This window comes from Anneissia japonica, unplaced genomic scaffold, assembly GCF_011630105.1.
Source record: "Anneissia japonica isolate Jap-2015-1 unplaced genomic scaffold, ASM1163010v1 scaffold288205_len162070_cov146, whole genome shotgun sequence".
Classification (NCBI taxonomy): Eukaryota; Metazoa; Echinodermata; class Crinoidea; order Comatulida; family Comatulidae; genus Anneissia; species Anneissia japonica.
The window spans coordinates 76744-87894 of record NW_022742876.1 but is presented as its reverse complement, the minus strand read 5'-3'; the positions used below and the strand labels follow the sequence as shown (position 1 = coordinate 87894).

Sequence of the window (11151 nt, the reverse complement as noted above, 5' to 3'; positions counted from 1 at the left end):
CACATCTGAGCATCTAGAAAAACAAATAATAATCAGTCCACAAAAAAAGAGACAGGAGACAAATAAACCAGGACATTATCTGCCACAACATTTAGTCTACTTTATCAAGGCCTTCGCCCTGCATCCCAGAATACAGAACCTTTCTGTATCCACTCGCCCCAACCATGACTACTGGGTTAATTTACCCAGGGTTGTACACAACCTACAATAACTTAACCTGACGTTGAAATACTGTAGAGGGCAGCAACCATAAAAGTGGTCGATTATATTTTTTTTTTGTACAAGGTTTATATCGAAAGTCAATTTACCTTCGCGAAAATGGTATCGCCCAGGCTATTCTTTTGCATTAACGATTTTGCAATGTCTGGCTGCTTTTTGCAAAGTGTGGCTGACCTCACCTCGCTGCCGGTCTGCAGCAGGATGCAATTGGTTGAATGAGAGGCCTAGCTAGCTAGGCTAGGCCAACCTATTTTCTATAAATGACAGTACAATTCACATTGCTAACAGTTATTTGAAGAAGTTTTCAGCTACCTAAAAGAACAATATATTTTAAATAGTACTTGTAATTAATATAACATTGTCCCAATGCAATAATAAATTCCATTGTGTAAAAATTACTATTAGAAAATATTGGGCGAGAATAATTCAAGAACCTGTCAACACTTTTTCAAAACATGGCGGCTTCCATGTTAGAAGTTCGATTGAGCAAAACAACCAAAGCAAGATGTGTTTTTGCTGCCTGTGACTTGAAGTCTGGTGATGAAATTCTTGTAGAAGAACCTTATGCGATTTCTCTGTCTACCTATCAAGATAGATGTGATTATTGTTTTTCAGATAGGTAGCTTTCATCTTCTGAATAACCGTCATTACTAGGCCTAATATTAGTAATAATAGGCTATAGGCCTGTGGGGTGGGCCTTGGTTCGCGGCCGCTTCATAACTAAGCCTAGGCCAGGTTGGGCTGGTTAGCCTAGTTAGAGTCAGTGTAGTAGTATACTCTGTGGTTTTACCCCTATAGCCTATATACTTTCTTACTGGGATACTTACACTCGCAGTGCCTTGCACGTCGAATGTCTTTTATGGTACTCAAAAAATATATTATATATATATATATTTTTTTTGTTAGATTTTTTTAATTTGTTTTTTATATTAAATAGTAGGCCCTAGATATCGCTTGTATTGTATAATATCTCAATAATGTTTTAACTTGAATATCAATGAACCGGCAAACAATCCAAGCAAGGGTGATATTTGGCTTTAATAGCAAAATAAAAAATAAATAAAAAATCCCCCCCCCCCCTTCACTTTTCCATAGGGTGATAAAACTATAAATAATATTTTTTTATATAGGGCTTATTTACAAAAATAACAATTTTCTTGTCAGTAAAAGTGAATGCTAGTTCAAACGAATGTCACTTCGAGCGAATGCCATTACTGAGAAAAAGGATCCACTTTTGCGAACATATAATACTAGGGCAAATTTCTTATTTTTTACTGAACATTTTATTTTAGTTGTTCGCCCTTTTCGGATTTAGATTTGCTATAACTCAGCTGTTTTTCTATCTAGTCAAGTTGCACATATTTGGTAGTGGCATATGGCATGCCCTGCCACCCCCTCCCCCATGGAAAACTTGTGCCCCTATTTCTATTTGCCGCCCCATTGAAAATGTTCAATGCAAAAAAAATCATGCTCAAGTAGTTAAAAAATCACCTATCATCTTGTTGTAAGCTAGCATCCCCTCAATTATTGATAACCTCCACTTAAACTTCACGCAGCCCCTGTGCCCTCTCCCCTGTTTTGGTTTATTGCCTTTTGGTTTACAGTATTGCCATTTTAGTTTATGGTTGATTTCATTATTTTTTTACCAGATAATTTAAGACAGATGCCAATGGCTGATAGCACCTTGTCTGATAATAGAATATGTTTAGAGTAATTTTGAAATAGTTCCTGCAGTATAACATCATCTGAACAAAACACATCAAAATAGAAGCAAAAAAAGAAGAAACATAATTCTTATTAAATCTCCTGACCCGAATATAATTTAAGGTGTTTTTTTTTATCATAATTTTTTTTTTACAAGAGAATTTTGCAATTTGCATTAAATATATCCATTATTTTTTTTAATTATTTAACATTCAGTGTTTGTTTAGTTGTATAATTTATTTAAACATATCAAACAAGATAAACAGCATCCCAAGATTTTGTCTCTTTATTCAATGTTGTTCCAGCCTTTGATGACCTTAATTCCTTTCTAAAAACATATTTTTGTTTTTCTTTTTCTACAGAAACAAACTCCTTCGCTGTTCCCGGTGTAAATGCCAAAATTACTGCAATACATCATGTCAGGTATGATACTGTACATTACAGTACATGCATTTTAGTTGTATATGATACAAGAACATGGCTGCCAGGTACCGTAGATGATTGCTACATACATCATCAGAGTCCACACAAACGTACACCAGTCCCACCTCATTAATAAATGAAAATCTCATACTTCAGTTGGTACTGCAAAATGTGTAGATTTCCTACAGTGTTTCTATTGAAATTATACTGTTGAACTCATTTCCCTTCCAACTCTTTCCTGTTATCAATTACCACATATCAGCAAAATCAAAAAACTTTCCAGCTTCTATCCTTTGTTCAGATGAATTTCTGTTGGATAGGGGAATAGTAGAAACTGAAGGCCAATTGAATATGTCATGCAAACCATCACCATTTGCAATCCTAAATATGGATTCATTTAACTGAATCAGTGATCTGCCTTGGTTGGATTTTATTGTTTTTATTAGGATAGTTTTGTTGTCAATCCTACATGTACATACTATACAATACAGTATTGGATAGAATATCAAAATGATCTTCAAACACAATTTTAGTAGATGCTATATACTTCTCATACTACTGCAGAGATCAGCCTGGGTTTTACATAAAAATGAATGCAAGGACTTACAAAGATTTTCACCAGGCAAACCTTCAGAGACAGTTTTACTAGTGGCACGGCTTCTACAACTAAGCAAGGTACTGTACACTCTGTCTGGAGCACAAGTAAGCAGAAAGGCTGGTATAACACAATGCTCTTGACAGAGCACAAAATCAGAGAACATGCTATATTGTAAGAAGATAGGGATGTTCTTGATGATGCCCATTAAGCTATCTAGTTTTCTTTCTCTAATAACATTGCAATCCAATGCCCCACTCACACTTTGCTCTTGTCGGGGACATCGCTCCCCCTCCCAACATTGTCAATATATACTGTACTTTGATAAGCTTGTTATGTATAACCATGTTAATATTGTTATATGTTATAACTGCACATTTTTACTATTTTCTAGAAGTATTCAAAAGAATCAAACAGTAGCGATGACTTTCCTTGTAGCTTATCAGAACTTCAGTCAAGTATGTTTGATATGCATTTTTATTCATAATTGTATAATCAATTGTGACATCATGTAATTTACCTCTTCAGATAGTTCAATTTTTGTTTTATTGAACAGTTTTTTTTTGTTTTTTTTAAATTATTTTTCAGACTGCAAAAAAGTCAAGCAAATCTGTTATGCTGTTTTATAAAGCCACAATGAACTTATTAATATCTAAAATCATTCTTTTTTCATATTTTACATCTAGATCATGAACACTTCAATGAACAAAGAAAGAAACAATTTGTAAAACTCCTATCGACTTTGAAGAATTACTGCGGTGATCAGTTGCCTAGCAATCAAGAGCTGCTTCACCTGTTTGGTCAAGTGACTTGTAATTCTTTCAACATTTGTGACCCTGAAATGCAGTCAATTGGCGTCGGAATCTACCTGAAGTATATTTTTACATTATGTTATATTATATAAAAATTAGGTTACAGAGAAAATAAAAACATTTTGATATGTTGAACTAACTATTTTTTCTAAAGCTGTCAACGCTTTCAAATTTTATCTGACAAATAATTTTGATATACCCATATTTGACATCATCATGCTCATATATGGGTACATCACACAAGTTTGTCACATAAAATTTGTTTGAACAGAGCTACCTTTTTTTGACCACTTACTATAAAATGTAGAACCAACAGCACTTATAACATTTTTCGTTTTTCTGTCTATTTCAGATCCTCTTTATTAAACCACAGTTGTTCCCCAAATTGTACTGCAATATTTGTTGGCACAACTATCCACATTCGTGCAGTAAAGGCAATCAGCAAAGGAGAAGAGGTATGTACTGGTCAACAGTGTAGTGGTACCGTACTAGTTGTTCATGTATTCAGCCCATTAAAAGTAGTGGTGTTTTGTTTAGTGCTTAGTATGTGGTTTCTACTTGTGGTTCATATATAGAGTTTTTTTTTTATTCATTGTTAAACTTGTTTCGTAATTTAAGAATTTCTTAAGTAATTTAAGTGTTTTTTTTACAATCTACATGCAGTGACTGTTTGCAACAATGTCTCCATGACACCTATAATGACATGCAAAGAAATTATCTCATTTATTATTTATTGCCACCAGTTTTGTTAATTTTTTTTTGCAGTCCTTTTAGGCTAATTTATAATCCCATGAACATAATAGTATAGTATTTAAATATTATATTATAATGTTGTAATCCCATGACATGTTAATATAATATTTGAATAATTATAGTTATATGCAATGACTTACAAAGATCATTACTCTTTTCATTAATTCTCCATAATATAAATTATCAGCAGATGCCTTGAAAAAAAAGACACAATATAGTTATATTATATAATAATAATACCTTGTTTTTATCGCTCTCAGTGTTCAATCAGCTATATAGATTTGATGAATCCCAGTCATATACGACAAAGAATGCTGCAGGAGCAATATTACTTCACCTGTGACTGTACCAGTTGTCAGGAAGAACTCCTTGATGCAGAAATGGGAAGCGTCACATGTGAGAATTGCTCCGGGCAGGTACTCAGGAGAGATGGTAAGGAGACAATAGAGGGCACTATTCAAGTAATATAATTTGGATGGGCTGATCCAGAATTTTTTGGTATGGCACCAATATCAGATTAGATAAATGGGGAATGCTAGCAACAGTGATTTATCCTAGTGGCCGGAGAACTTATTGAAAAATTTTTTATTTGTACTTTTTTTTTTCTTATTTCTATAGGGAGCGGAAACGTAATTAGAACTAAATAATAACAAAGGGACCGGAGGGCCAATTAAAACATTTTTTATTCTATTTTTTTCTTATTTCTATAAATGGCATTTAGTGCATTGAAATTGAAAAATGTAGAGGAAAAACGTGCCTTCTTGCTTCAATGGATCCATCCCATATTCAACCTCCAATGTCAGTACAGTAGTAGTGGTATTATTGAGGTCATTATTAATGTTATTATTTTTTATTATTGATTTCTTAGAAAGATTACTTACATGGAACATAAAACAGATGGATTAATTTATTTCAAATTATTATTGTTTTTCTTAACCATGTGAATTATCCAGAAAGTATGATAATATTAGACTCTCAACTTTACATAAGTTCACTTTATAGAATTAAAAATAAATATTGATTAATATAGATAACGATAATACAAAGCCTAAAAGTAATTTGTGTGGTTTTATTCCATTTAAGAGTTAGCAGAGCTAACTTTTTCATTGAGTTGGTGAGTGATATTTTTTTTTAAACTTTTACAGACACTAGTTTTCAAGCCTGCTCTGCATGTAATACACAGGTATTACCAACAAGAATTTCTGAAGTTTTGCATATAGAAGAAGAAAGTAGGAGTCTCTTAGAGGATTGTGATAGTTTTTCAGAAAAATTGAAGTCCAAAAGCAAGGGACAAGAGAATATCCTTTGCTATGTAATTTCTTTTGATTTCCTATACAATATGATAAAAAGGCCAAAATACACAGTATTGTGTGATTCTTGATCCTAAAACCCTTGTTAAGTTTTCATGCTAGACTTGGATGGAGAGAGGTGCTAATCACTCTGACAAAGAAGGTGCACAACATAAAGTAAAAAAATATAAAGATTTTGTCCAGGTATACAGGAAGAGATACAATAATTAACCCTGGTATTCTTAAAACGAACTTTAGTCGTAGTTCGAGCTAAAACTTAAAAATTACATCATTTCGTATTCTTAAAACAAACTTCGACTAGCACTGCGAAAAAATGACGCAAACCTTGACTAAAATGACACCTCTAGAGGCCGATTTTTTTAGTCAGCCTAGGGTCAGGTAAAATTGACTTGAAATATTTACCCCACTAAAGACATGTTTTTTGTAACTCACGATAAAGTGAAACGAAGAAAAACGATTTGATATATCTTCGGTGTGTTAAACAAAAGAGACATCAAGTTCAGCCAAATTAACATGTTTTTTCCAGCCACATGCGATAGTTCCTGATTTGCACGAAATCCCCTCCCACTGCGGTCACGTAGCTTCGCCATAACAGCAACAAAGCTGGCGCCGCCCTCGCTCGGGCTCAACTATAACAGTTCTCCAAAGAAAAAGCAAATTTTCAGTGACTGTTCAAATTCTCTATCGTAATATGTTAACAACTAATATAGTTATTATTATAGAAAATTAATTAAGCGAATGATGATCTATTATGAATTATGAGGAAATACTTTTTTGAACCACAGACGGCAGCTTAATATTCATCCGCATTACCGGATCTCTAAAATTTTGTCTGCTATTAAAATTAGCTCTTTTCATTGGTTAGTTTGATAGTTGTTGCTTGCCAGTTGTCTTCAGTTGAACTAAAACTAGGACTTGATTTAGTCTTAGTTAAAACTTCGACTACGTTGTTTGTGAATACAAATTGAGGTTGAAGTTGAAACTAGCACTAAATGAAGTTTTAGTTCGAAGTTCGACTAAAGTTTGTGTTAAGAATACGGGCATTAGACTAGACAGTTTAGTGTATATTTGAATGCAATTATATAAAATAATGTTTCAATCAGAACTGTCAAGAATTAACCCACTCTCCAAAAAGGAATAACAAAATACGACAATTTTTTTGTTTTATAATTGTCATAGGCAGATTCAATGTGGAAAAAACCGAGAAAAAAAAAAAATTCAAATTTAAGTGCCATATGCAAACAGATGCTATATAATAGATTGATCTCTGCCCTCAGCCTTCATAAATCACTCCCTGGTTCTGCCACTATGAGTATTGAATGATAGCTATATGTCTAAATGCTCTACTATGTTTTTAATTGATATGGACAAGGTTTCTTGAATTTTTTTAACTTGTAGAATATTGTTCACACTCCCTGTATATACACATACGTTTTTTTTTGTTGTTATTCACATCATAGTAAATTATTTTTATGCAAATAATTATGCTCAATAAGTTATTGAATAATATCATCTCTTAAGGAATACTTGCCTGAGAATTAACAATGCATTTCTTGGGTGACGACAGTGTGTGAAGTAACACTCAATAACTTATAACTGCCATTTTACAATCCAAAACAATAATTCAAGAGTTATACTTGTTGTCATGTGATGTCAAATGTTGTTGACTTTCTTAACCTTAATATTGACATACATTGGCAAAATCTTTTCAAACTTTGGTCAAAGTTGTCAATAAAACAAGCTGGTGTTCTACACATAGAAAACGTATATAGGGTCCGAACTGTGGATAAACTATATGATGTTGCGGTTAATCTACAAAATTGGACTGATGCTCTGTATTTGGCCCAGAAAGTTATACAATCTTACAGGTGCATATCTATTTTTATCTTTTTTTTTTTTTTTTTTTTTTTTTTTTTAAATAGAGGGATCAATAACCTGGAAGATTGAACATTCATCCAACTCAACCTCCCTCTCCCCGCACCCCAAATTACTGTTGAGTTTAAGTCTGAGAGTGCAATTTCTGCCTTTCTGCCCTCCCCCCCCTCCCCCTATTCTGACCCTCCCCCCCCCTCCCCCTATTCTGAATTTCTGCATCCGCACTGATAATACATTTTTCTAATACACTGCAGTTAGATATCTACAAGTCATTCAAGACCTTAAAAAAAATTTGTGAGATGGTTGCATGCATTGAAGTTTTGTTTGTTCCATGTTCTTGATCAAAATTCCATCCTTTTTTATTTGTATATCAACTTATTATTGAAGTTATATTATCTGCTTGCAAATTTGATAAGGTTTATTTTTGTTTTTTTTTTACTTTTCAACATGTTCCACAGGAAATTGTATCCATCTTTCCATCCATTAATTGGTGTGCATCTTCTCCGATTGGCCAAGCTGCAGCACTTCCTAGGCAGTTTCACTATGGCCATTCAATATCTTCAGCAGGTTTGTTACTGTTCTTACTGACGCTAAACATTATTTTGACTCGCTGTAAAATAATATAAATGGATTTTGCTGCATGAATAAATTGGGACAAGAGATACATTTATTCAGCTACATCTCACAAATAGTAAAGTATTGTTAATATTATTGTTGTTCTTTTGGTTGTGGGAGTTGTGTTGCTGTCGTTGTTTGCTGTTCTGGTGTAGTTACCATTGCTGTGGTTGTTTTTTGTGTTTGTGATTGCTGTAATTTTGTGGTTGTTGTTTATTGTTATTGCTGCTGTGGTTGCTGTTGTTGCTGCTGTTAGTATTTTATTTATTAACAGTTAATATATAATATTATGATTGTCTACATTTGCATTGCCATTGTGTCATGAAATTTATGAAAAAACATTGGTTAGAATTTCTTTTCTTGATATGTGTGCACTCATTGAAAGTTTATAATAGATATATGTATATTTTCTCAATAATTTGAATGCTTCTCTTTCCCAGGCGAGTGACATAATCAAGGTAACCCATGGCCTACAGCACGAGTTATACAAACAACTAGAGGAAATTCAGTCAAACTGCATTGTAGAAGCTAGGTTTTATTCTAGTGATACCCAAGATAAAGTCAATTAGTATGAAGCCATATCTTTCTCCCTTTCTTGATATTTTTTTATTTTAACTTCCCTTCTTAAAGAAATCCATAAGTACCACCAAAAAACAAAAATAAATAAAATATTTAGTAATAGTCTGGTGGTTCCCTTCCCTTCCAAACTCATAATTCTGGGCTGAATTTCTGGCCAGCATTCATTTTTCTCACTCACTTAACCCTAAGCTTCATAGTCAGGCTTAGGGAGTTAAACAGGGCTATGTTTGAGACTGTTTTCTGTGGAAGGCGCTACATAAATATACGACCATTGACCATATTAAACAGGTACCCAGTATAAAAAAATAAAATATCGGCCATTTAAGGGTCTATACATTATATTTTAATATCAGATTTATAAAATATTTTAGAGTATTTTGGACAGATAAGTATATCTGCTGTCTTAACCTTTATTGCTGTAATTTATATATGATATATAAAATGCAATTATTTTTTAAAGAATGTCAGTGTGTTTTTATTTTGTATTATTTGGTTAAGAAAAGCAGATTAAATTTTTTTTAAATGGCTGACAACAACTGATCTCTGTTCAATTTTGAAAAACGATTTTTCTGTAATTTATATATGATATATAAAATGCAATTATTTTTTAACGAATGTCAGTGTGTTTTTATTTTGTATTATTTGGTTAAGAAAAGCAGATTAAATTTTTTTTAAATGGCTGACAACAACTGATCTCTGTTCAATTTTGAAAAACGATTTTTTTTTCACAATGAAAGTGATCTCCATTCCATAACCCCTAAAGTGAGACTAATTGTGTTGGTTTTTTTTTTGTTTTTTTTTTATGACGATTTTTTATATTTTGTATGACAATAAAGTTGAATCTGAATAAAAATGAATGTCACTAATTCATTGATTGTTGGCGTTTACGCTGTTGAATCATGGAGTGATAGTTGAATGAAAATGGGATTAGGTACCTTGCAACGTTTGTAGGTAAACATTTCCGAAGTTTACTTTTATTTATCAGTAAAAGCAACTTTCATACAGTTTTCAATTACATTAGGTCAATTATAAATTACCTGAAATTATGTTCCTGATATAATAATATATGATTTCATACCAAAATAAATAAATAACAGAATAATCAGGAAATGCTTAAAAAAGCTCTATTAATGTTTAAACATACATGTTATTGGACATACTTATTTGATTGCAGTGGTGTAACAAAGGCTCCTGGGGGTCTAGCGTTTTTAGCATTTTATGACGTATTTTAATGCCTTCTTTACACATTCGAATTCCAAGTTTATGTATCGTGATTTGACCCAAAAAATCATACTTAATTTTAACTAAGATATCACTAATATACATATTACAATAAATACCAAACAAAACAAGTAAAGTAAAATCAATAAATATTTATGGACGAACACGTATGTATCAGTGCTTTTGCTCATTGTTGAATTTTACTAGGCAGACTTTGGCTTGGAAAAAAGCCTTGGTTATTTGTAAAAAGAAAATTAATTGGTGAGCCCCTTGATGCTCCGGGGCCCCTGGCTTTAGCCAATGAGAGCTCATAAGCCTTTACGCCACTGTTTGATCGTCTATTGGCAGATGCTGTATTTTTGGAAGGATTTAAGCAGTCTTTGTTATTCTATGCAAATTAAAGTTGGATAACTCGTGGTTCCCAACTAAGTAATATAATACTTCCTACTAGTTTTCTTAGGATGGCAAATATTTTTAATACGTTTCCTTGCGTAGGTATTTTATGTACCCGTGAGCTTCCCGCTGACAATGTCTGTAGAACTTTATATCCGGGCCTATCTTTACAAACTAGCTTACTATTATTCTTGTGAAGGTTAAATATAAATCTGAGCAATAGAAGTACCTAAAACTCTCGAATAAAAGCCTTGGGTTTATTTATTTATTTATTTATTTGCAAACTTTGGATGGGCTTCTTTTAGAGGCTACTTTTGCAAATTAAAGAGGTGGGCTTCATCCCAAAAAGAATGCTGTATACAGTATTTTTTTTTTTTTTAAATTACTACTATAAAGCAATAAATAGAGCTACTGTAATATCAGTCTATCGTGGAGCGTATTAACCGGAATTAAATCACCTAAACTACTGTGTAAACCAAGCATGTTAATTTTAATGTTTTTGTTTCTTTGAAATTCATATACAATATGTACTGAGAAAGGCTTTTCGAGGCTACTATTGCAAACTAAAGAGGGGAAGGGGCTTCAATTCAAGATGGGCTTCTCGAGGTTTTACGGTAAAGGGATAATCGACTACCGTATCTAGTACGTGTTA

At 32.8% G+C, this 11151-nt stretch overlaps 2 protein-coding genes across 4 annotated transcripts in view; one reads left to right on the top strand and one right to left on the bottom strand.

The window, feature by feature from the left end:
• Positions 1-535, bottom strand: part of LOC117119271 (calumenin-B-like) — a 10095-nt gene extending 9560 nt beyond the window's left edge. Inside the window, exon 1 of the mRNA XM_033264077.1 lies at positions 506-535. The gene's annotated coding sequence lies outside the window, so the exon portion shown is untranslated. The remainder of the gene's footprint in view (positions 1-505) is intronic.
• The window catches only part of LOC117119270 (histone-lysine N-methyltransferase SMYD3-like), an 11621-nt gene extending 1741 nt beyond the window's left edge, over positions 1-9880 (top strand). Inside the window, exons 1-11 of one of the 3 annotated variants that reach the window (XM_033264072.1) lie at positions 567-838; positions 2286-2346; positions 2911-3021; positions 3339-3399; positions 3628-3814; positions 4106-4208; positions 4767-4938; positions 5652-5804; positions 7510-7684; positions 8150-8258; positions 8747-9880. In XM_033264072.1, coding sequence (XP_033119963.1) covers positions 675-838; positions 2286-2346; positions 2911-3021; positions 3339-3399; positions 3628-3814; positions 4106-4208; positions 4767-4938; positions 5652-5804; positions 7510-7684; positions 8150-8258; positions 8747-8875 — 1425 coding nt within the window. In that variant the 5' untranslated portion in view covers positions 567-674 and the 3' untranslated portion in view covers positions 8876-9880. Of the gene's footprint in view, positions 1-566; positions 839-2285; positions 2347-2910; positions 3022-3335; positions 3400-3627; positions 3815-4105; positions 4209-4766; positions 4939-5651; positions 5805-7509; positions 7685-8149; positions 8259-8746 lie in introns of those variants that run through there. The other 2 variants (XM_033264071.1, XM_033264073.1) reach the window with 2 other exon arrangements.
• The last annotated feature ends 1271 nt before the right edge of the window (positions 9881-11151 follow it).